We start from the raw sequence: 24,580 nt of genomic DNA, 5'->3' as shown, positions 1-24,580 counted from the left end.
CTTTGTGTGTACCTTGCAGCTACTCGGAACGTTTTTGCAAAGGAACAGAACACCACAGAAGAAAATACAAACGCACAAACCGAAGTTGTTGTTTTTTTTGCTGTTTTTCTCTGTTTTTTCTCTCTTTAGTTTGTGCAGAATGTCAGATGAAGAAGAAGACTATATGTCTGATGCATTTCTTAGCAAACTGTAAGTGTTTTGGCTCTGGTGTTTACTGTAAAATGTTCATATTGACAACAATGTTCGGTCAGTGCCATGAAACTGTTGTTGAATCGAGTATATTCCGATATTGAGCTATAAAAACAAAGAAGCAGGGTGTCATTGCTCTCAGAATAGTTATCGGTATTTTTTACACCCGTGTAACGTTTTTCTTTGTCCCTCCGACTGTCAGTCAAGATGTGAAACCGGGAGTCAGCATGGTGAGGCGGGTAAAAGAAGCAATGAAGAGGGAGGAGAAGCAAAAGGAAAAGAATGTTAAGAACCGTCAGAAGAGCTACAAGGAGCAGGAGAGCGAAAGCCGAGAAGTGGCTTTACAGAGCTCCATCAGCAATGAAAACAAAGGGTTTGCACTTCTGCAGAAAATGGGCTACAAAGCTGGGCAAGGACTTGGGAAGCAGGGCAAGTTTGTTCTTCGCTAAATTGTGAATTTGCTTTGCATTTGTAGTGTGCACTGATGTTAATCTTTGTTACCCCTATAGGAGCAGGAAGAGTTGATCCGATCCCACTAAATATCAAAACAGGTAGGAAATGTTATTTTAAAATGAGTATTTAGTGATGTTGTGTGCAGCCTAGCTGAATGATTGCAGCACTTTTCTGTTTATAATCAGACAGAGGGGGTATTGGAATGGAAGAGATGAAGAAAAGAAAAGCTGAAGAGGAACTGGAGCATTATAGGCAGAAAGTACGAGCCAAACAACAGAATGAGACCAAATCTCTGGAAGATTTCAGGTGAAGCATGCAGCTACCTCTAAACGTTGTCCCCTCCCCCTCTTATAGTCTGTGTTTTTAACTTTTTCCTTTTTTTGCGTTTTCAGGTCAAGAGTAAGGACGGAAAGAGAGGAGCGAAAGATTGAAGGAGACCTCAGGAGGAGTCAGCGAGCTTGCGAACAGCTTGACAGTCAAAAGGTGGAAAGAATTATGAGTATAGCTCCTTATGGACTCCTCTGCACATCACAGTGCTAGTGTTAGTAGCAGGTCTCTCTCTAATCAGTCTCTTACCAGTGAAAGGAGGAAAATTATAGACCACTGACACAAAGTATCTCCTAGCTGAGGTTTCTTCTCTTTTCAGGGGATAACTGCTCCGAGAGAAGACTGGTACTGGCCTAAAGCAAACTCTGATGAAGAAGAGGACGATCTTAAAGAGGAGGATGAGGATGAAGAGGAGGTTACAGAACTCACTGTAAGTATTTTATTTTAGACAATCAAAATTAATGTATGTTATTCATAGTTGGGGTTTTTTGTTGTTGTTTTTTTACCAAAACAGCAATTGTGGTACTGTCTGAGGAAGTGCAGAGCAGTATGTGTAGGACATGTATTAGGATAGCAAGATGATGTTGAGGTGTACAGTGGGAGTGACAGATTTGTTCAAGATGGGGGTGGGATTACATTAGGGATTGGCTCTGAGCCCCCTCTTGTTTGCAATGTGATGGGCAGATGATGTCAGACAGGAGTCTCTGTGGCCTATGATATTTGCAGATGACATTGAAATTTGTAGTAGAGAGCAGGTAGAAAAGCCTGGAGAGGTGAATGTCTCTCAAGAGAAATGAAAGACAGTGGATGCAAGACAGAATACATGTGTGTGAATGAGAGGGAGATGGGTGAAAATGCAAGGAGTAGCTTTAGTGAAGATGGATGAGTTTAAACCATCAAAATCACCAGACAGTGCACAACAGAGGTGAAGAAGAGAGCATAGAGTGCATTGGATGGAGATCAGTGCTGAAGTGTGTTTTCTAACAGAAGGATAGCAGCAAGAGTAAATGAAAAGATGGTAGGAAGACCTGCTATGATGTGTTGAATTAATGAAAAGAAATATTTTCAATTAAATTTTCATATCTAATACTCATATACTCTGGATTAGAAATGAGTACATCAGAGGGACAACTCAGGTTGAGCTGAAAAAACATAAATGCATCTTATAGGATTTAATGGCAAAATTATCCCAATGAATATTAAATGTGATATGTGGTTCTCTGTTGCAGTCTTTTGATAAACTACAAATTTTGACATCCTATTTGAGAGGAGTCCATTTTTATTGCATATGGTGTGGGACCACCTATAATGGTAGGTGTGATGTCTTGTCTTTAGTGCTGTAGCTTTTAAGGTTCTTTTGTATTGCCATTGCTCATACTGTGTATGTGTATATAATGTATTGATTTCTATTTTACAGATGAAGAGGACTTGTGCGCTAACTGTCCTGGGGATACAGCAGCAGACCATGAATAAAATGAATGAAAACCAGTCTGCACAAGTTTCCTGTAAAGAGAAAAAAAAAGTATAAATGTTTGATCATAAAAATATTGTGTATATGTGAATGCACTTTGATATGTGAGTCAGGTTCATCGGACTACAAAAACAGCCAAGGCAATAAAGTGATCAGAAATTAAGTTCTTTAATCATCCAGTTTTAATCTGCTGTCTTTCATTGAAAGACCATCAAGTTTGTATTTGTTGTATACATTTCTGTTTTTTGGGTTGTTGTTGTTGTTTTTTTTCATTTATAAATTAGGATGTCTTTCAATATTTATATTTCATAAAGATGAATACAAATTGTGTTACATATTTCAAGATCAATTGTATTTATCTGTCTTCATTAAACGTTTTAAGAATGCTACCATTTTGACTTTTTGTATATTCTATGATTTGTTGTGAGTTTATATCAGCCATACTTCTTTTTATTACTATTACTTTAAAAAATTCTGATGCGTAAATTGGGCAATAATAATAATAATAATTTACATGTCTGAAATACTTAAGGATTTTTGGTTTATATGTTATTGTCACTATGACATCGCCACATCTCTACGTTTGGCGCTTGACAAAAGAACTACAGTTCCCATGAAACTTAGCGATGGGAGCTGCTCTTAAACATCTTGGGACATGTAGTCATTCAATCCTAACATGCGTAAGTTTAAAAAAACACGAACAGGTAATCATATATTACTGACGTTAAAATTCCGAGCTTTAACATTAGTTAAACTACAAAAAACAATCTAAAACAACTATTGATAAAGCAAACAGCTATTCTCCCAAAACAGCATCGTTGCTACTCAGTTTTCCTGTACTATAACTCACACTTTCTCTGTTGTTATACTTTATTTTGATATCTTCCACCCAACTCTGCTAGTTTCAGCGTACAGCTTCAAACCAGTTCTTTTTTTTTATAAAACTTTACTGAACAAAACGTGGTTGATATGTCGGACATTACTTGAAAGCACCATGTGACGTTTACGGAGAAAACGAAACCTAAACTGACATGGAAAGGAAAAACGGAAACCATGTTTTATTTTGAGATTTGTACTTTGCTCTCTATTTTTATGAATTTTGTGTAAATATTCCGACTCCCGACAAACTTAGGATGGAAAACTACATAGCTAAGTTAAACGAGTATGCACAGAAACAGCGGCTGGCGCTCCAGTTTGTGGAGGTTGGAGCTGCTGGCCCTGACCACATTAAAACGTAAGTTGAACACAGATGGGATCTGCGACCTGGGATGTCGTACGAGTACGTGTGTATTTTTGTAGGATAGACTCTTCAGTGAAACCGTAGTAGGCTGTATTTTCGCTCACTCGCTACCAAATGCACGTTTGTGTACAGTAAATGTATTTTGTACGTCGCTTTAGTCCATTTACTAAATGTCCACAGGTATGTTGATCCTGCAGTATCTTGCTAGTGTGTTGTTTCCACACTTAAACTTTGTCACTCTGCACGCAATTGTAATATTTTGTTACAATTCTTTGTTTACCTCCTACCGTACAAATAAAACATTCCAACCATATGTTAAAAACAGAATATTTTTGAGCAGCAAGTTCTGTGGTCCTGAGTACTTTTTTGCCACGTGTATATAAAGATACAGTAACAGTGTTCCAATTTTTAAAGCTTAAATTGGCCTCCAGTTGTAGAATGGCATATTTAATATTTTGTGTGGGGAAAGTACACTAGGAGTTTACTGTATTTGTCTGTTCAACAGATTTACTATCAGAGTTGTTCTGAATGGTAAAGCCTATCCTGACGCTGTTGGAAAGAACAAGAAGGAAGCCAAGCAGAACGCTGCTAAAAATGCATTGGCAGGCTTGTTGGAGGAATCAGCTGATACTGTAAGATCATTGCACCATTGTATTCACTCACTGTATGTGTGGACATTTGTTTTAATCTGCTGTGTGTTTGTTGGTTACAAACAGACAGAAAATGCTGCAGAAGTTTCTAATACATCAGTTCATCAGAGAAGTGGCAGTAACATCAAGTACACCTGCTGGCTTAATGAGTATGGTCAAAGGAACAGGGTGATTGTAAGGCCCGTGGAGGCTGCCAGACCTGGACCAGATGATGAAAATCAGTAAGTCTACATGATGCATCTAGTTTTGATTGTAGATGTGAATAATCTATTTGAAATCTATTTAATATTTTTCTTTTAATGTTAGATGGTGTAACTTTTTTGTTGGTGACAAGGAGTACCCGGCAGCTTCCGGGAAAACAAGAAGGGAAGCCAAGGAGGAAGCAGCCAAGCTTGTATATCACGATATATGTGGCACTTTAGAGGTAACTAATGGAATATACTGATTGACTTGACATCAAAGAAAACTGGATAAATGGTTTAAATATTTTCATGCATGTTCTAGTAGCATGTTGTTCACTTGTACTTTATATTCCAGACTGGAGATGAGAAAGACATTTTCACATCAAGTCAGCAAAAGGAGGAAACAAAACAAAATGTTGCAGATGTCTGGTGAGTTGAAACAGTGTTTCTTTTTGATGCTTTATCCCTGTGAAGCCTTTTTGTAAACTATGTATTGTTTAAAGTGGTTGAAGTTTCAGTTTTTATATATTTTTTCTTTGATATTGTAGCCTTCAGATAAAGAGTTTGGCTGTGAAACCTGAAGATAAAAGGTTTACAGAGGTAAATTTCATAGGTCTTGTCAACCACTACTGTCAGAAAACATCCCGCTCCCACACGTTTATTGAAGAGGATATATGTGGACCGCCTCATAATCGACAGTGAGTGTGACCGTCCCCTTACCAGCCATTATAGACAATTTCTGCTAAATGCTGGCTGATGTTTAACAGTTGGTAAATGATGTAAACCAGTTTTTCACTGTTTCACAACAGATTTTCCTACAAATTAGTCATAGATGGCAAGGAATACCCTGTTGGTGAGGGTAACAGCATCAAGGAAGCCAAACAAAATGCAGCTCGATTAGCCTGGTCTGCTCTTCAGGAACAGTCAGACTGGGACAGCAAGGTATTTAACATTTTCTGTTAAGTTAAGAGTACTTTATTGTCTGCCATAGGGGGAAATCATCCTGGATCGGCCAGCTCCTGCATTGAAACCCCTCCCACACACACATAGTAATAAAAATCAAAGCATAAACCCTAGTTGGGCACACTTTTATAAATACAGACCTTAGAATGCATAAATAATTAAATAAATAGTTGAAGTAGTAGTAGAGTTGTCCTTCAGTCATGAGCTGTTCATTTATCAGTTTAACTGACAAAGGGACAATTGAATATTTGTAGCAGTTATACTGACACAAAGGGAAGTTGTACCTCCTAATAAAATATTGTGGCCTATTGAACCATAAAAAAATATCTTGGGGAATGTTTATGTTCCTATAATTTTTCCTGCTTTCCTGATTGTTAGATTTCCAAACCTGCTGTCATAGCCTAAGAGACTCTGCAGTAGACAACTGATATAATACCAAAACTAAAAACTCTAAGTCTCCGGAGAAAATGAAGACACTGATAGATTCTCATACACACATGAATGTCCTATGGGTTCTTTTGATATTAAATACACTGAAGAAAAATATAAATGCAACACTTTTGTTTTTGCTCCCATTTTTCATGAGCTGAACTTAAAGATCTGAAACATTTTCTACATACCCAAAGGACCCATTACTATCAAATATTGTTCACAAATCTGTCGAAATCTGTGTTAGTGAGAACTTCTCCTTTGCCACAGGTGTGGCAAAGTTTGTATGTAGAAAATGTTTCAGATTTTTAAGATCAGCTCATGAAAAATGGGAGCAAAAACAAAAGTGTTGCATTTATATTTTTCTTCAGTGTATTTTGGCCATTTAATAGATTGTTGATGTTGGTATTTCCACTATGCACACTATGGTACCACCCCAGGCTCACACTGTCCCCAAAGAATAGTGGGACCCTAGCCTGGTATTTTAGATGCTGCATACACTATTTACATCATTTTATTGCACACTTGAGTTTGAGTTCCCCTAGAAACAAAATTCAGGCGTCCATCTCTGTGTATGTTCACCTAATCCTTTTTGCATGTAATGGTTGAGTAAGCTCTTGGCCTCATCGTAACTTTTTATTATGGAGCACTCTGTCCTATTTGCATATTAAAGTGTTTTCCTCAGATAATTCTTGTAGTATTCTGCCTATTTTGGAGATTTTTCATCAGTCAGATTTTGATGGCCTTACTCGAATAACTAAATCAGAATTTCTTCTGTATGATCATGCAGACTATAATGAGAAGGGTTGTGTTTAACAGCGCCACAACCTCCTTTGTGTTTTCAGATAACTATCAAGTCAGCTGTGTCAGATGATAGAGCACCGTCCAAACTGTCCACACCACCAAGCACACTGTAAGGCTGAGCACTACTGTAGATGGTAACATGTAATGTTGAAAATACCTATTAATTAGGCATTTTATTTGTCTCAAAGGGACTCTGGTTGTCCAAAATCAAGTAGCAGTACAACAACTACAAATGACTCAGTTGTTTTCTCCCAGTCATCTAACGCTTCCAAGGAGCAGGTTGGTTATATCCCATTCTTTCATCCACTCCTGCCATGGTTCACCAGTTTGTAATGTTGAGGCTGTTGCAGAAGTTTTTTTTAAATTACTGGATTAAATAAAATCAGTTTAAATGTCCGTTCTTGTTCTAAGATCATCGATCTAAAACACGGTGGTTCTTCAAGTCACAAAGGAGTAGAAATAAATCAGAATCATGACGACAACTGGTGAGGACAAACAGTTGCAACAAATAGTTTCAGTTTCAATGTTTGGATTCTCTTTTGTTGGTAAAGTTCTGAATATGTGGCTTGTCTTTATAGTTCTAAGACAAAGAGCTTGATGGTAAAGAAAGAAGCTGAAATCTTTACAGAAGAGAATTTCATAGGACTCATCAATCTCTACTGTCAGAAAACAAAGCATTGCCATGATTACGTCCTAGTGAGCAAATGCGGTCCACCACATAATCCTCAGTGAGTATGACTTAACCTTTTTAACTAAATACACCTTATATAGACTAAATCTATATGTGTGTATATATAAAGCTATTTGTATGGCACAAAACTCTTAAACCTGTTGCTGCTGATATTGTCTCCCTACACAGATTCTTCTACAAAGTAGTCATTGACAACAAGGAATATCCTGTGGGTGAGGGTAAGACTATCAAAGAGGCCAAACAAAATGCTGCTCGGCAGGCGTGGTCTGCTCTTCAGGAACAATCAAATTGGGATAGTAAGGTACTTAATGATCTTTACTTAATGATTTTTGTTTTTATCCACAACCTTGAAATCTTCCATATTCCTCATCCAACACACTCTAGCTTTTTAATTCCTTACTATAAAGGCGGTAAAAGGGTTGCACTACTAAACTTTTCTCAGCATCATTCAACAGAGATGCTTGTGAGAAAGCAAATGTCACACATTTCATTTATCTACCTGCTCCCTACTTGCTGCGTACACATGATGTGTGATGTCAGATTGCATTCACTTCTAATGAGTGGGCATCATTCTTACTGCTTCAAACCCACTTATGCGGGAAGCTCGACTAAACCAAACTGTATTTCCAATAGTGCAAACTAGTCTGAGGCGAATTATTTCCTGCTAGTTGTAAGGTCATAAAAGAGAGGACAGCCAAGTATTTAGTATTGTCCTTTCTCGCTAAGCTGCCTGAACTTCGTGTGTTAAAACAGCTTGAAAAGTGTAAGCTCAGTGTTACAGACAGGGAAGCACAATTTAGGTAAAGGAACAATACTTCATAATCATAATTTTTATAAGTGTCCAAATATTGCTGTATCTCAAAGATTGGATGATGCAGAAATATGTTCCTAACAAAATCATCAGGTATTATTGTACTTATTGAACTTTTTCTTTTTTTTAAAAAAGCATGTGTTTCTAAAGCATACGACCAGATTTGCTAAATAGAGCAAACTAGTGTGTGAGAGCAAACCCCAAATAGAGCTCATAGATGTGGTTAGTTTTAAAATCACGGTTGTTTTCTAAACGTAGGTGCAGTAAGTTAATTTCAAAATCGAGCCCAAAAAAAAAAGGCATGCTTTTTTTGTCTTTTCTTTTTTTAGCGTTATTGGTACAGTTATCAGTAAATGGCATTTGAAAACATTAGTAAATAAGTGTATGTGCTTGATTTAAATATTTTCTTCTCTATGTTTTGCGCTTTGAGAACAGACCTCACAGATTTACATATGCAACCAAAAACAGTCGCAAAAAGCAGACATGCTAAGAGGTTAAATGTGAAAAATATCCAAAAAACACCTGATGTGGGTTCCAGGATGCTAACATGCTTTTGAAGCCACTGCTGTACTTTACAGAAACCATACAGAAAGTGATTATTGCTGAATATTTTATGTTGTATATTAACCTCCTGGGACCTGGCATCCACATATGTGGACATCACATTTTGAGTTGTCTAGACCAAAATACAAAATTTTGCTCTACAAGGGCCTGATTTCCACTTACGAGGACATTATACTGCCACTGTTCTATCGAAATTTAAAGCGAATGTCCTCATATGTGGCTCTAAAAATCAGAAAAAAAATCATGTAATTCTTTGTTTTTGCATTTCCCAATCAGCCCAAATAGCAAGGAGAAATTAAAAATGCATGCCATGAAAGAGTTCAGGTGTTAGGAGGTTTAAATTATAGCTAAAACTAATGTTTTCAAAAACATTTAGAATTTTTCTGACAGTCTCATTTTAAACGTACATGTATGTGGTTAACCAATGGTTAATTTTGCAGCAGCCAGATGGACAAATAGTAAGGGCGTGTCGTGCATGTTAATAAATATCCCCTGCACTTACCAACAATCATATTATTTTACATTAAAGTGTCCTACTACCAAACGGTGTCTTAGTGTACAGCTGAACATTTTTTTGTTTCTTTCAGCTGGTTTCTTGGTCAGCTGTGTCAGATGATGTTACACCAGTCCAGCTGTCCAGCCCAGCGAGCACACTGTAAGGCAATGGAATGAGCAAGCACACCTAATACTTAAGTTTAATGTGGAGAAAACTGCATGAATGTATCTTGCTGTATTTTCAAAGGATCCCACATGATGCAAAATCAGAAAGAATACCAATGACTTCAAGTGACCCAGTTGTTTCCCCAAAGGTTCAGAGACCTTCCAAGGAACAGGTTTGTTATCCTCTGTGTCTTCTATATCTTTTGTTGTCATGTCCTTTGATACTAACACGGTTATATTAGGATGCTTTTAATTATTTAGCTCCAGTTCTACACTCCTAATTAGTAGTTTTCATAATTGCAATAACAACTTTTCAATAATAATGGGTGATGTATCTATAGTAATATCAAGGTATGAAAATAGTTATTTATTAAAAAATGTGATCAAGCAAACACTACATATTGGTGATCATGATCTATTAAAATGTGACAAATGCATTTGACAGTCTTCATAAATTAAATAAATGAAAAACTGATCTGTTTTTTTTTCTCAGTGAAGGTTATTATAGTCAGCTTAAACTAAAATTAGATGTGAAAAAACTGAAATAAAAAATTGAAACTAGACTTTTTTTTTTAAAGTGAAGTGAAATGATTTTGCACAGTTAGGGAAATAAAAAGCTAAACTAAAATACAAATATAGAGGAAATATCTTTAGTTTTAGTATTTAGTTTGTTTAATTCAATCTGCCTGATGAGTCACTGGTGTACATGTTTATTGAGACCCTATATGTCTACAACACTGTGAGTCAACTGCTTTCTTTTTTTCTTGCAATACCTGCACTGATTTTCCTAAATCTTGCCTCTGACATATCCCCTTGATGCAATAATAATTAAAAAGAGTAAAACAAGAACATTCACTTTGGATACTAACTGAAACTAAAGTGAATTAAAAACAAAGTCAGAATAAAATAAAAATTAAAAACTAACAAGAAAAAAAACCCCTCACTAATAACTCCGGTCTCAACGAATGCATCTTAGATTTTGTATGTGTCAATTTCATTCATCGCTTTCTTTTTTGCTGTTCCTGTTTTTGTTTTGTTTTTTTTTTTTTGTTTGTTTGTTTTTTAACATAAAACTCACAGTTGTATAAATAAGTAAAATTAGAAACAGAAGTTCAAGAAAAAATGCCAATGATAGGATTTGCCTTGGGAAGGTAAACCCATGTTGTTTAAACCTCTGAATCCTACAGTCTGATATTCTTTTCTAATTAAAATATAAATGTGGTAAAATCTGTATCACTGCAATACTGGCCAATGATTTTGCACACTGCAGATTTTCCTCACATCAAGCAGGTGGATAATTATGCAAATCTCCTATGAGTAATTTTTACTAAAGGGGATAATATTAGCTAGAAACGGGCTTAACTTTTTCCAAGAATTTGAAAAATAACTGACAATATTATTTTTTCTTGTGATGTTGTTCAAGTATATAATTTTTATCTGTAGGAACTAATCCAACAAGGCTCAACTATGTACTTGTACAAATGAAGGAAAAGTTTCCTTGGGATGATGTATGTGGAAAACATACATAAATATATACATTCTATACAGACAAGAAGTTAGCTAAGGCTCTGGGCAGAAATTGAGTGTGTATTTGTAAAATAGCACCTTACAAACTCTTACAAACTTTCAATACCTGATGATTGACATCAGTGTTTCAAACTACTATTAATAATACCATTTAATAACTAAGTTTGTCTTGTTTGTAACAAATGTTTTGCATCTAATTTAGCCTTATTTCCCCCTTTATTTCTCCCTTTTTAAGGATCAAAATCCTGATTTAAAACCAAAAATAAGGTAAGTCATACTTTGAAACCTGTTGTAAACATCGTTGTGTAATATTTCATCTGACATTATTGCTGATGATGATTTTCCTGGTTAGAATTGCAGCAAATTTCGGTAATGTTTCCAGACACAAAAAAAAGGTATGAAGGACTCACAGAAATTCTGAGTGTTTTCAGTTTTTTGTTTAATACTGGAATTTCAATATGCTGACTTTGCATTGTTTTTAAGGATTTGCACAACTCTGATCTCAAAGAAAAGAGTAAAGAAAGAGGTTCCACCGAGAAAACATCAAGTCAAGTAGTACAATCGAGGTATTAAAAAAACAACAACAACACTACAATGTACTGCTATCATGTTTTTACTACAGTTTATAGTTAAAGGAGAATTTTCTCTTTGTTAGCATTTATCATTAATAGTAACACCTATGTTAATCTCTACAGGTTTACACTGGAATTCGACTCTATAGAGCGCCTTGGTAAAGGAGCCTTTGGTCGTGTTTATAAGGCAAAACATAAACTGCTGAATAAATATTATGCTATTAAAATTGTTCGCTGCAAAGAGTAAGTAAATATTTAATATAAATATTTAATTTTGTTTAAGTTTATGAAAAAGGTGAATTGCCACTAGCTCTGTACAGGAGATTTGAGAGAGATCTCTTCAGTCTTTCCAAAGCCTCCAATATCTTATGCCTAACAATCTTAGCACACTAGTAGTATACAAGAGTATACAGTAAGGCGGGTGGCAAATTTACTATCAACTGTTTGGGGATATTTTGCATCTTTTGTTTTTCGGTGTACAAATACATTTACAGTGGGGCAAAAAAGTATTTAGTCAGCCACCGATTGTGCAAGTTCCCCCACTTAAAATGATGACAGAGGTCAGTAATTTGCACCAGAGGTACACTTCAACTGTGAGAGACAGAATGTGAAAAAAAAATCCATGAATCCACATGGTAGGATTTGTAAAGAATTTATTCGTAAATCAGGGTGGAAAATAAGTATTTGGTCACCTCAAACAAGGAAAATCTCTGGCTCTCACAGACCTGTAACGTCTTCTGTAAGAAGCTTTTCTGTCCCCCACTCGTTACCTGTATGAATGGCACCTGTTTGAACTCATCATCTGTATAAAAGACACCTGTCCACAGCCTCAAACAGTCAGACTCCAAACTCCGCCATGGCCAAGACCAAAGAGCTTTCGAAGGACACCAGGAAAAGTATTGTAGACCTGCACCAGACTGGGAAGAGTGAATCTACAATAGGCAAGCAGCTTGGTGTGAAAAAATCAACTGTGGGAGCAATCATCAGAAAATGGAAGACATACAAGACCACTGATAATCTCCCTCGATCTGGGGCTCCACGCAAGATCTCATCCCGTGGGGTCAAAATGATCATGAGAACGGTGAGCAAAGATCCCAGAACCACACGGGGGGACCTGGTGAATGACCTGCAGAGAGCTGGGACCAAAGTAACAAAGGTCACCATCAGTAACACACTACAACGGCAGGGAATCAAATCCCGCAGTGCCAGACGTGTTCCGCTGCTGAAGCCAGTGCATGTCCAGGCCCGTCTGAAGTTTGCCAGAGAGCACATGGATGATACAGCAGAGGATTGGGAGAATGTCATGTGGTCAGATGAAACCAAAGTAGAACTTTTTGGTATAAACTCAACTCGTCGTGTTTGGAGGAAGAAGAATACTGAGTTGCATCCCAAGAACACCATACCTACTGTGAAGCATGGGGGTGGAAACATCATGCTATGGGGCTGTTTTTCTGCCAAGGGGACAGGACGACTGATCCGTGTTAAGGACAGAATGAATGGGGCCATGTATCGTGAGATTTTGAGCCAAAACCTCCTTCCATCAGTGAGAACTTTGAAGATGAAACGAGGCTGGGTCTTCCAACATGACAATGATCCAAAACACACCGCCCGGGCAACAAAGGAGTGGCTCCGTAAGAAGCATTTGAAAGTCCTGGAGTGGCCTAGCCAGTCTCCAGACCTCAACCCCATAGAAAATCTGTGGCGGGAGTTGAAAGTCCGTGTTGCTCGGCGACAGCCCCAAAACATCACTGCTCTCGAGAAGATCTGTATGGAGGAATGGGCCAAAATACCAGCTACTGTGTGTGCAAACCTGGTAAAGACCTATAGTAAACGTTTGACCTCTGTTATTGCCAACAAAGGTTATGTTACAAAGTATTGAGTTGTATTTTTGTTATTGACCAAATACTTATTTTCCACCCTGATTTACGAATAAATTCTTTACAAATCCTACCATGTGGATTCATGGATTTTTTTTTTTCACATTCTGTCTCTCACAGTTGAAGTGTACCTCTGGTGCAAATTACTGACCTCTGTCATCATTTTAGGTGGGGGAACTTGCACAATCGGTGGCTGACTAAATACTTTTTTGCCCCACTGTAGGTTTTTGATGTTTTGTTTTTACTTAACATCCATCTGCAGCCTTCATTTTAGCATCAGTAAATGAATTAAGGTGCCAAACTTCTCATCACATTACTGTTTTACACGACTTTGTGCTACTGTCCGCTAATGCTAATGTACCTTTTTTTTTTTTAGCATTTGGAAACATTTTTGATAGAAATAGTGGAGAGAGGGAATAATACAACGAGAGAGTAACGCAGCAAATGATCCGAGCAGGAATTTTGTTGTTTAAGGCATTTATCTCCATGTGGTATGCAATCTATCCATTCTAGTATCAGGTCACCCATTAGTATCTAATGTCTTCTTACTTCATAAAGTAATAAATAAACCAATGTTTCTTATACAAAACTGACACAGAATTTTTTTGGGTTAGTTGAAAGTGTACATTCCTCAGTTGCAGCTAGCTTGCTACTTAAGGTTAGTTCTGTGCGTTACATATGCATTTGATGGCTACATCATAGCACAATGACAGCCTAAAGCTATATGAAACTTAGAATTCTTCTGAAAGTGAGGGAGTTGTTATAAGTCTTCACAGAGATACCTTACAGTATTGTTTCCTGATGTATTGAGTCCCTCAGCTGGAAAGTTACAGATGCTTTAAAAGAGATTTAAAGTTTATTGATATTTCTTGTACTTCTTATAATCAGAAAGTCTCTAAGGGAGGTGGTGGCATTATCAGACCTCCATCACACCAACATTGTTCGATACTACACCTGTTGGATTCAGGATTTAGAATACCAAATGGACAGTACAGGCGACACCTACAGTACTTCGCAGTAAGTCACATTACTTCATTATTAATATTATTATGTCTTAACATTGCATCACATGTGGTGTAAATGACAGAGGAAGCATTCACTTCACACTTTAGTTTCTTGTCTGTTACCTTGATGTACATTTTTGAAGACTGGACACATGTTTTCTCTTTGTGGCTAAAATTATACTAAAATTAATCAATATTACAGTTTATTATAGCAACACACATTGCGCCACAGTTTTCTGTCTTCTTGATTTTTACAGTAGTTTACAGAGTGTTGCCTCACCATTGAGGATAAAGTAAAGGTTCATAATTCCTTCATTTGTGTTTTTTTTATTTTCAAGGTCTGCTAGTGATTCATCTGAAAAGTGCCTCTATATTCAGATGGAGCTGTGTGATACTAAAACACTTAGAGTGTGGATAGACGAGAAGAATACTCAGAATGTGAAGAAATCTCTGCGAGACTCAAGGAGAAAGGAAGAGAGCCTAATCATTGCTCAGCAAATAGCCAGTGGAGTCGAGTACATTCACTCAAAGATGCTCATCCACAGAGACCTGAAGGTGAGACAAAGAGGAGAAGACGGTTGTTTGTTGCTGCACATCTCATACAGAGGTAGACGTTTATTTGTGCCTTTTCTTAAAATGTATAGCCTGCCAACATCATGTTTGGACGGGATGGAGAAGTGAAGATTGGAGACTTTGGCCTGGTCACTGCTGAGATTGACAATGATGCTGAGAATCTCCTGGAAAGAAGTGCTTACAAAGGAACACCATCTTATATGGCTCCCGAGCAGGTTGAATAATCTAAATTGAAATTTAGTGTCTTACCCATTAATAAATATTAGGTAGTAAGAGAAGACATTAAAGACACTTTTTTTAAAGGTTGTCAACACCATAGGGCAATGCACCTTCTTTCTTGTACTACTAAAAAACTATTTTACTACTGTTGCAAGTAAATAGGAAAACCATTTAAATCAACTGCCTTAAAACCAAAGAAGCATTGGGTTGACTATTAAACTAGTTTCTAATGCCCAATGTCCTTAAGGGTTAGTCCACCCATATTGAAAAGAGATAGTAAAAACCTTTTTTTGTCTTCTATTATTTACTCACAAAATTGGCCGTTTTTTGTTTTTCTCTTTTTAATGACAGAAAAGCAAGAGCCATTACGACCGAAAAGTAGACATATTTGCTTTGGGGTTGATATATTTTGAACTTCTTTGGAATCTCCCTGTTGGCCCTGAAAGAAAAGCGGTGAGTTTTTCCAAAGCTTATGCAAAATGTTGCTGCAAACTTGCTCTGTTAATAATGGTTTTCTCAGTTTGTGTCATAGGAAGCAGAATGTTGATATAAATCAAATTTAATGTGTACTATTTTTTTATTTAATATTGTTTAATAAATGAACAGATCATCATTTTTATCCCTTCTCTCATTATATAAATGCCAGGTTTGGGACAATGCCCGAAGCCAGAAACTTCCTCAAGGGTTTTTGAATAATTTTCCACAAGAGGTACATCACCATTATTTTAAGTTTACTATATAAACATTTCCAGCAATCATCTATTTCCATCAAAGGATGAAGAGCCACAACTGTTGATCGTTAATAGCAAAAATGACCAAGCAGGACTGTCTTAGAACCTGAAAGTTTTCTTTGTTTAATTTCCCAAGTAAAGTATAAATGTGGCAAATAATATATACTGGACTTTCACAATAAATGACAGCATTGATTGATATTGATATTGATTTCACACTGTTTTCTTCTTATGTCTAATTGCAGCATCAAATCATAAAAGCAATGCTGTGTGCGAAGCCAGAAAACCGTCCGGAAGCAAGTAAACTAAAGGAGGAGCTGAAAGAGTACTCTGATGCACTTTTAATGCAAAAACAAATGCTTCGAAATAGTAACACAGTTTGACAGTTATAAGGACTTTAATGAACAGTCTAAAAAAGAACACTCAGTTTAGTCATTTCATGCATGACTGTATTCAATACACATCATGTCATGCAGTGCATGTGTGGATGTTTTGAATGCTTTCTTTTCATGGTCTGATGCATCATCAGATATAGTTGTATTTATGGAGTGCTTGGTTTAAAGAAAGGCTGATGAAGTGATTCATGTTATAATATGTGAATGAAATACAAATTAAATTTGTGTCATTATTCACTTGTTGTCAACACTTATATAAATTATTTGTTTTAGCCTGTAATATTTTGTAATAAAAGTGATGTCATACTTGTATAGTTTTGTAAATAATAATAATAATAATAATAACAATAATAATTAAAAACGAAAAAAAAGAACTCCAGATGAATGACTGCAATGTGAAATAGTACAATAAAAAACGTTACAAGGTGACTTGGGTTCATCCTTTCAGCTGTGTGGAGGGAGTAGCATGCTGGTTATGGTAGTTTCCATACAGTTGGGCCACTTTGTATTACAGTAAGTGGTTTAGGGTGTCATGTGAGTAATTTCATCCATTGAAATATTAAATATACTGGTAAGTGAATAAATCCTTCTCTCAGATTTTTATTGTGAAGTCACTGCGTACGATAGATTTGCCATGGAGTACTGCAAAACTGAATTTTGAGTCTTCCCATGATGGGTATTTCTTCTTTACTCACTTTCTTTTCACTCTCTGTTTATACACCACTCTGCATTCAGCCATTGGTTATTTATTTATTTATTTTTTATCTCTGGCTCTCTTCCATAGCCTGTCTTTTATCCTATCATATACATAAAATTTTGTTTAATTTTCTGGATCAAGAAACTTTCTTAAAACTTTTTTTCCAATATAGAGAAAGCAGCTGTGAGTGAATCGGTGACTCGCGATCTTCTAACATGCCAGCTTATACCTGTAATGACAAGACATTTCTAATGTTTAATTGCCATTTTTCATGCGTCATTCCTATTGTGCCATAGTTTTCTCCTTTCCCAAATGGATATGAACATGGGCCAAAATAAATAGACGAGTGGGAATGGACAATGCGTAGATTATAGTTATGTTATTGCAATTTTTTTTTTATTCGATTTTTCTTTAATACTAAGTTTTAATGCCTGCCAAGGTGTGGACACTGGGACATGACGTTTCCACTGACGAATCGAAACTTAAAGGCGGCTGAATCCGCTAACGCGGTTGCGGAAACGTGGAGGCAATTTTTTTAAAAAGAGATAAAGAGATACTATTGTACTTTGTGACTTGTCACAATTATTCGCAATTCTGAACTCTGATTACAACTCCTTCGTCATTTTGGGGGGAAGTGGGACACCATGTAGTTCTATAGGGAATGAGCTACACAGGCTCGGAGGTGAACTCGAGTAACTTGGCTCTACAGGCCACGATCACGGTAAGTTGTATTTAATATTTAAGTGTGTCTATGCAATAGCACACTTCTTATCAATCGTCGGCTCTATGATTTTATGTAATAGTTTTGGCTCGTGCAATTGGCGCTACACTCCGTTACTCCCTGTTCTGTCACCATTCTTTCATTTCTTCTGCTGACAAAGACGTATATATAGTGATGTAATTTGAACATCTAACTAGTAAATGAATAACAAGTCATTTGGTCTATTGACTATTACTCTGACTGCTAATTACTGTTTTCCGCGACAGTGAAAAAAGGTTTAAAGTCACTTTCTTCACAAACCAGTTGCACAAAATAATATTATTCAAGTGAACGCAACAGTGACCAATTAGAGCATCTAAGGTTATATTTCAGGAATAACTAACATGGCTGGAATAACCTGCTTCCCATTTTGGTATCTTGTGCATTACATTACAGTGGTTGATACGTCAACTGACTGGTACTGAATATAGATATGTATTTTTATGTAGTTAAGAACTTCATTACGTGCAAGTATAATCAAATCAAAGCTTTGATCATTTGTCATCAGATTTACCACCACTAAACAGCCTGAAGGAAGTGAGCCAAACAGACCACAACAGGAAATACTTTGCAGTAATGGATAAAGAGCAACAAGCTCCAGTTGATTCTGTAAGATCATGATGCAGTCTTTGCTGAACTAAAGTATACTAGGTTGCTTATTATGTTCAAAATGAAAGTGTAGTTTACAGCTGCAAGTCTAACTGCTTTTTGTTGATGTCTTTGTTTTAGATGGAAACAGAAGATGAAAATCCAACTGCTCCACTTATTCAAGCAAATATTTCTGACTATGTAAGCTGGATAAATGAATATGGTCAGAAGAATAAGATCATCATAAAGCCTAAGGAGTCAATAAATATAAACAAAAGTGGTTTTCCGTAAGCCCCCATACATCGTAGAAAATATTTTTTTAAAATATATTTTTGTTTTTAAAAATATAAAAATTAATGCATAATGTTGTATGATGTTACAGAAGATGCTGTAGCTTTGTGGTTGGTGGGAAGGAGTACCCAACTGCCTATGGGAAAAATAAAAAGGAAGCTAAGGAGGAAGCAGCCAAGCTAGTATATCAGAGCTTGGGTGTAACATATAAAGATCACAAACCGACAAATTTCGTTGGACTTGTTCACAACTACTGTGAGAAGACAGGGCGAATCATTGATATTATTAAAGTGAGAAGCTGTGGCCCACCACATAACCCTAAGTGAGTATAAGTGAATCTTTGGAGGGTGAATAGAAGCTGCAATAACACTTAGTTGGGTAATAAAGTCTAAACTAACACATCTTTCCTGGTTACATAGGTTTTTCTACAAATGTGTGATCAACAAGAAGGATTACCCTCAGGCTGTAGGTGGCACTAGCAAGGAAGCCAAACAAAAGGCAGCTCAGTTGGCCTGGTCTGCTCTTCAGGAACAGTCTGACTGGGACAGCAAGGTATTTAAATGCTTTCAGCATGTTATTGTCACTTAGGTAAGAAAAAAAATTATATTCATATTCATTACACAACATGTGCAATGTTCTGCTAAAATGTCACTTTAGCAGAACATTGCACAGTTTCATAAAGCTTGCACTCAGCACTTTTCTAAGTTTGATAACTAATGTTGAATGTCACATATTGTGCTTATTTTAAGGTATCCTACAGGTCAACCATGTCTGAAGACAGTGTTTCAACAATGCTGCCATCCCCAGCATCCACAGTGTAAGCAAGTATTAACATTAATGGTAGAGTATGTGGTAAAGTTTAACATGTATAAAACTACACAAATGGCTCTTTTTAATTTTAAGGGGGGCCTTGTCAGAAGTCACAACAAGGAGTGAAAGTGAATCAGTATCAATCACTGCCCTATCGAACTTGTTGGAGACTAAGGTCAGGTTTTTTTTATGTTGCTTTTAAAATTATAAAAGAATTCATAGAACTTGAAGTTGACTTTTTTTAGACTAAAACATATCGGTGTATCTGTGGTGTCCCTCTTCTGGAATTTAAACCCATAATCTGACAGTAACGCTAAACAGGAGAAAAATGTTATAAAAGCATAAAATACTAGGATTGCTTTTTTTCTCATTGGTGAGGTGAGTGCTTCCAAAGGCTAACATATTTACAAATCAAAACAATTTCATTGGAAAATTGTTTTTGTTTTTATAGATGTCCCTCATGTCAACTTCGTCTGTAGACACTCCACCAACCAGGCTGTCAACACCTTCACTGTAAGAAACTCTAATACTAGTAGTAATACAACTACTAAGTCAGACAGTTGTGTATTAGGAAAGCAGCACTCATGTACTCTTGTTGTATTCTCCAAGGGAGTCTCTCGAAGCATCTTCAAAAAGCATGCCAACAAGTACGAGTGACTCCGTTATCTTCACTGATTCATCACACCCTTCCATGGAAAAGGTCTGTTGCTTTAAACACAGAATTTGTTGAAAGAAAGAAATCCCCACTTTATAATCTGTATACTATGCACTGTATATTATATGGCATATGGTGAATATGGGGTGGACGGTGGAGGGCTTGACTATGGGATAAATGGTCAACTGCTGGTCTTTAGATCATGCACAATTGTAGATAGAGCTTTGTTTGCATTCTTATGAATAAGTTGGACTTATTTCTAGTGGCTGCTGGGCACTTTCACGTCTCTCACCAGTTCTATTCATAACTTTCATAGAAAGATGTTCTAGGCACAGTTAAGAGTCATAGCATGTCAGCCTTCGTGGCATTATGGGAAGCTGTTTTTGTGTCAGAATTTTTTGCAAATTTGTTTAGTGTTTAGTTCTAGTTCAGTCACTTTATTTCAGTCAATTAGTGTGCAATCATATTTTATTCAATGTAAAGTCATTACATTTGTACTAAAAATCATAAATGTGTATGGCAATCTATAAATGTCATTAATAAATAAGCAAATCTGTGTTCAGATCTCTAAACCTACTGGTATTTGTAAATGGATTGTAAAATATGAATTGAATTTGGCTTCAATAGCTTAAAATATGGACATCAGTTGTGACTCAAGCGCTTTGGCTGTTTACACAGAATATTTGCTACCCCTGGGTAGCAGATGGCTGGTAGAGAAGCTGTTAATGCGATATATTAATGCGACAGTAATGCAACATCTGAAAGTCAGTCTCTGCAAGCCCAAGTTCAGGGTTAACAAAGAAGTTAGAAGAAAATCCAAATGTATTTCCAAAGCGCCACAAACATTTACAGCTCTGCCACATCACAGTGTAGTTAAACAGAAAAAGACGGGTAACACAGCATGTATTTTCCTTTTTTCTTTTCTTTGATATGTTTAGCTAAGCCCAAACCGCCAATAAAAGTAATTGTATTTATTAATTAATATGTTCAGACATCAGACATTTTTTTATACTAATGATAATAATAACCATGTTATGTCCTTCTGTGTTTTTTTTCAGGACGCTAACAAAAACAAAAATACAGACAACAGACCAAGTGACACATCTGGCCAATCACAGTATGAAAAAAAATTTCATGACGTTTATACTTGTGTGGTCAGATTTTTGCATCCTCTTTTTTTCCAATAATTTACTTATTTTTTCACATCTTCATCTAATGAATGTTGTTTATCTCACTAGGTTTACTTTAGACTTTGATTGCATTGAATGTCTTGCTAAAGGAGCCTATGGTCATGTTTTCAAAGCAAGAGATAAACTGGTGAAGAAGTATTATGCTGTAAAGATTGTTCGCCACAAAGAGTAAGTCATATGCACAGTGTATATTTTCAAAGTACAAATGTTTTGCATAAGCAACATTCTAATAACAGAAACCGTGAGTATGTATGTATGTATGTATGTCTTGCTTACTGAAGCATTTCTGTGTTTTCCTTCTGATCAGAAAAGCTCTAAGAGAGGTTGGGGCATTATCAGACCTCAACCACTCTAACATTGTTAGATACTACAAGTGTTGGCTGGAGGATTCAGAATACCAGTGGGACAATACAACTGACAGTTACAGTACTTCCCAGTAAGTTTTGTTCAGTTATTTAGTATTGTGCAGTTTTGCATTTCTATGCTTAAAATGAAGACTTGATGCTAATTAGATTTTTAATCTTCCTTTTTTTTAGGTCTAGTAGTAATTCATCACAAAAGTACCTCTATATTATGATGGAGTTATGTGACGACAAAACACTTAAAGACTGGATAACTGAGAAGAATGAGAAAACTCTTGAAGAGTCTATAAGAAGAGCAGAAAGTCTTCCCGTTATGCAGCAAATAGTCAGTGGAGTCGAGTGCATTCACTCCCACAGACTCATCCACAGGGACCTCAAGGTGAGACTCAAGATTACAGGATCACAAGCTTATGTTGCTGAGCTAGCTCACATTTAAGTTTAAGTTTTTCCATTTCCATATTCTTTAGTATCCTTTTTGTGTGTTTAATGGAGATGCACACTGCTGCTATTAAAGTATTGGTGTGCTTCTTCTACTTCACAGTAAACCCAGTAGACAGGAAATGACTGAGTATTAGGGCCACATTAAGAAAATCATTATTAGTGTTGATTTAGGGATTAAAGTCAACATTACAAGGTGGTGATAAGTATAAGAAGGTTGAAGAGATGGCGCAGCATCAAGGAGAAATACTAGAAGCAGCCAGTGCTATGCCGCAGCCTCTTAGTAGATGCACATATGGTGTAAATTTGAAAGATTTCTCGTAGAATCACCTGAGCTTATTCACTCATTTCTGACTACACGAGGCACTAAATGCTTAATGTTTAAATTTTGCTTTTCCAATCGTCAGCCTACCAACATCATGTTTGGAAAAGATGGAAAAGTGAAGATTGGAGATTTTGGTCTAGTTGCTACTGAGACTGATGATAATGATGAAAATCAGAGTGAGAGAACAAAGAAAACAGGAACCAAGTCATATATGGCTCCCGAACAGGTGAGGTCTCTGTAAACAAATAACCTTTGATTTCTTTTCTGTGTTTTTTTTATTGTTGACAGTATTCAATGATAGCTATGTGCTCAACATTTTCTGAATCTATTCAAGTTTCATTACCTTCTGCAAATGTTCTTAAAAATGACAGAATCTCCTGTTCTTTGTGTTTTTTTTAAAGATGTTTACAAATTGAAAAGTTTTTTTCTTTCCATTATCACCACCTCATTCATTCGCTGTAAAACTCTTATTTCATTCCAGATAAAACCATCTCTTATGATACATGCTAAGATATCTTTTTTTTAAGTGATTGCAGCCAGATGGGGTTTTTTTCTGGTTTCTACTTTTAATTTTAGACTTATATACCATGGTCTTAAAATTTAACTACAACTTGAAAAAAGTGAAATCCACATAGATTAGCTTACCACAACCATATCTTATAATTTAAACACTCACACTGAGTTAAGGGGTGTGTAACACATTATGTTTTTGTTTTATGACAGAGGACCAAAACAAGATATGGCTCCAAAGTGGACATATTTGCTCTGGGACTGATATATTTTGAACTCCTTTGGAAAATCTCTTCTGGGCATGAAAGAGAGAAGGTGAGTTGGTATAACAATTTAATAGTTTACATTTTAAAATGTTTACTGGTAGCTTCCTATCAGTGTTAATGTGTGAAGAATATAATGTATAGAATTGCATACTTAAGTTTTGCTTTTGTTTTTCTTGTGATGATTTTCTGTCAAGTCAAATAACATGTTTTTGTATCCTTTTATCATTATGTATACTAGATTTTTACAGATGTCAGAAAGCAAATTCTCCCTGAAGAATTTACACTGAAGTTTCCAGAAGAGGTATAATTCTTATTTTTTTCACTTTCACATTTATAAACCACTTTAAAACAACATAACAGCTGACCAAAGTGCTGTACAAAAAAAAAAAAAGATAAAATAGGAAAACAAGAATAAAAGAATAAATCGGCGAGCCTGCCTGACCTCCAGAGGCAGCTCATTCCACATTTTAGGTTCCAAAACTGAAAAGGCTTTGTCTCGAGATTTAGAAAATGTCTTCGGGACAGTCAAAAGCACCTGTTTAGCTGATCTAAGAGCATGTGATGGCATGTAAGGGTGAAGCAGCTCAGACAAATAAAAAGGGGGAAAGACCATTAAGAGACTTAAAGACAAATCAAGGAATTTTAAAATGGATTTAAAACTTAACAGGAAGCCAATGAGGGACTCTAAAACTGGAGCCATGTGTTCTTGTTTGCTTGTACCAGTTAAAAATCGTGCAGCACGAATTGGCTAATTATTTGTACTGATAATATATATTCATGTTGATACAGAAAGTAGCTGATTTTTTTTTAATGTGTTTTGCAGAACCAGATAATCATGTCAATGCTGTGTCCGAGCCCAGAAAACCGACCTGAAGCAAGTACACTGAAGGCAGACCTGGAACAGTGGGCTCAAACATTAAATGCACAAAGAATGCACCTAGAAAATGTAACTGATTGATCAGCACTTACTAAGTGACATAAATACATCTTTTGTTGTGTTTTTTTTTTCATGTCATGTCTTTTTTCATGTTTCAATGTCTTTGATGTACTGTTTTTTATGGCTATAGCAGTTATGTTCAGTCACTTTTTACAGAAAGTAGGAATCATGTTCTGTGGAAATGTGATTAACATATTTAAACTGATGAATTATTACAGCCTTTGCTTTGTAATAAATAGACTGATGTGGAAAATAAAATAACGACCAACCAGGGTGTAATGGTCATTTGTCTGCTGTACAGTTTTTGTACATGTTTTACTGCATAATTTAGTGAGTGGGTCTTGACAGGTACTGATAATTTGCTTACACTTTACATTAAACATAAGTGCGTATGGGATTTTTTTATTACCACATGCAAA

General features: G+C 36.2%; 3 protein-coding genes across 5 annotated transcripts; all 3 read left to right on the top strand.

Moving 5' to 3' along the window:
* Positions 1 to 36: 36 nt before the first annotated feature.
* On the top strand, positions 37 to 2,823 carry gpatch11 (G patch domain containing 11). Its single transcript, XM_086258016.1, has 8 exons — positions 37 to 189; positions 392 to 618; positions 699 to 740; positions 828 to 948; positions 1,035 to 1,125; positions 1,289 to 1,399; positions 2,199 to 2,280; positions 2,387 to 2,823. The coding sequence occupies exons 1-8, from the start codon at positions 140 to 142 to the stop codon at positions 2,440 to 2,442; spliced, it is 780 nt and encodes a 259-aa protein (XP_086114142.1). The 5' UTR covers positions 37 to 139; the 3' UTR covers positions 2,443 to 2,823.
* A 632-nt stretch (positions 2,824 to 3,455) lies between these two features.
* Positions 3,456 to 16,816, top strand: LOC147315667 (interferon-induced, double-stranded RNA-activated protein kinase-like). Of its 2 annotated transcripts, XM_086258622.1 has the most exons (24): positions 3,518 to 3,674; positions 4,186 to 4,312; positions 4,397 to 4,551; positions 4,637 to 4,754; positions 4,868 to 4,941; positions 5,061 to 5,210; positions 5,322 to 5,454; positions 6,750 to 6,817; positions 6,897 to 6,987; positions 7,120 to 7,193; positions 7,287 to 7,436; positions 7,568 to 7,700; positions 9,362 to 9,429; positions 9,517 to 9,607; positions 11,197 to 11,228; positions 11,314 to 11,356; positions 11,445 to 11,527; positions 11,657 to 11,776; positions 14,299 to 14,427; positions 14,753 to 14,969; positions 15,059 to 15,202; positions 15,558 to 15,659; positions 15,853 to 15,915; positions 16,183 to 16,815. In XM_086258622.1, exons 1-24 carry the CDS (start codon positions 3,574 to 3,576, stop codon positions 16,318 to 16,320), a joined length of 2,604 nt encoding a protein of 867 aa, XP_086114748.1. In that variant the 5' UTR covers positions 3,518 to 3,573; the 3' UTR covers positions 16,321 to 16,815. The 2 variants fall into 2 exon arrangements, with proteins under 2 accessions (XP_086114746.1, XP_086114748.1); XM_086258620.1 differs by having other exon boundaries at positions 3,456 to 3,674; positions 4,186 to 4,551; positions 16,183 to 16,816.
* A 538-nt stretch (positions 16,817 to 17,354) lies between these two features.
* LOC147315666 (interferon-induced, double-stranded RNA-activated protein kinase-like) lies at positions 17,355 to 24,446 on the top strand. Of its 2 annotated transcripts, XM_086258627.1 has the most exons (17): positions 17,356 to 17,750; positions 18,298 to 18,398; positions 18,519 to 18,664; positions 18,760 to 18,990; positions 19,088 to 19,220; positions 19,418 to 19,485; positions 19,572 to 19,653; positions 19,930 to 19,991; positions 20,088 to 20,178; positions 21,192 to 21,250; positions 21,372 to 21,491; positions 21,631 to 21,759; positions 21,860 to 22,064; positions 22,531 to 22,674; positions 23,172 to 23,273; positions 23,463 to 23,525; positions 24,048 to 24,446. In XM_086258627.1, exons 2-17 carry the CDS (start codon positions 18,366 to 18,368, stop codon positions 24,180 to 24,182), a joined length of 1,803 nt encoding a protein of 600 aa, XP_086114753.1. In that variant the 5' UTR covers positions 17,356 to 17,750; positions 18,298 to 18,365; the 3' UTR covers positions 24,183 to 24,446. The 2 variants fall into 2 exon arrangements, with proteins under 2 accessions (XP_086114752.1, XP_086114753.1); XM_086258626.1 differs by lacking the exon at positions 18,298 to 18,398 and having other exon boundaries at positions 17,355 to 17,750.
* Positions 24,447 to 24,580: the final 134 nt, after the last annotated feature.

Source organism: Aulonocara sp. 'chitande type north' Nkhata Bay, linkage group LG13 (assembly GCF_057382095.1).
Source record: "Aulonocara sp. 'chitande type north' Nkhata Bay isolate Kocher_YH1m ecotype deep benthic linkage group LG13, A_spYH_male_GT1.1, whole genome shotgun sequence".
NCBI classification, from domain to species: domain Eukaryota; kingdom Metazoa; phylum Chordata; class Actinopteri; order Cichliformes; family Cichlidae; genus Aulonocara; species Aulonocara sp. 'chitande type north' Nkhata Bay.
Note: the sequence above shows the minus strand (reverse complement) of the source record. Positions and strands in the feature narration are given on the sequence as shown.

What these genes read in the sequence shown, in the direction of transcription:
- gpatch11 (XM_086258016.1), top strand. Translation starts at nt 140, where the DNA reads ATGTCAGATGAAGAAGAAGACTATATGTCTGATGCATTTCTTAGCAAA. An exon ending in AGGAGGTTACAGAACTCACT is followed by an intron (nt 1,400 to 2,198) that starts GTAAGTATTTTA and finishes TCTCTGTTGCAG; the next exon opens with TCTTTTGATAAACTACAAAT. An exon ending in GTGTGGGACCACCTATAATG is followed by an intron (nt 2,281 to 2,386) that starts GTAGGTGTGATG and finishes TCTATTTTACAG; the next exon opens with ATGAAGAGGACTTGTGCGCT.
- LOC147315667 (XM_086258620.1), top strand. Translation starts at nt 3,574, where the DNA reads ATGGAAAACTACATAGCTAAGTTAAACGAGTATGCACAGAAACAGCGG. An exon ending in GGACCGCCTCATAATCGACA is followed by an intron (nt 5,211 to 5,321) that starts GTGAGTGTGACC and finishes GTTTCACAACAG; the next exon opens with ATTTTCCTACAAATTAGTCA. An exon ending in TCATCCACAGAGACCTGAAG is followed by an intron (nt 14,970 to 15,058) that starts GTGAGACAAAGA and finishes TAAAATGTATAG; the next exon opens with CCTGCCAACATCATGTTTGG.
- LOC147315666 (XM_086258626.1), top strand. Translation starts at nt 17,691, where the DNA reads ATGAGCTACACAGGCTCGGAGGTGAACTCGAGTAACTTGGCTCTACAG. An exon ending in CTCTACAGGCCACGATCACG is followed by an intron (nt 17,751 to 18,518) that starts GTAAGTTGTATT and finishes TCTTTGTTTTAG; the next exon opens with ATGGAAACAGAAGATGAAAA. An exon ending in ATAAACAAAAGTGGTTTTCC is followed by an intron (nt 18,665 to 18,759) that starts GTAAGCCCCCAT and finishes ATGATGTTACAG; the next exon opens with AAGATGCTGTAGCTTTGTGG.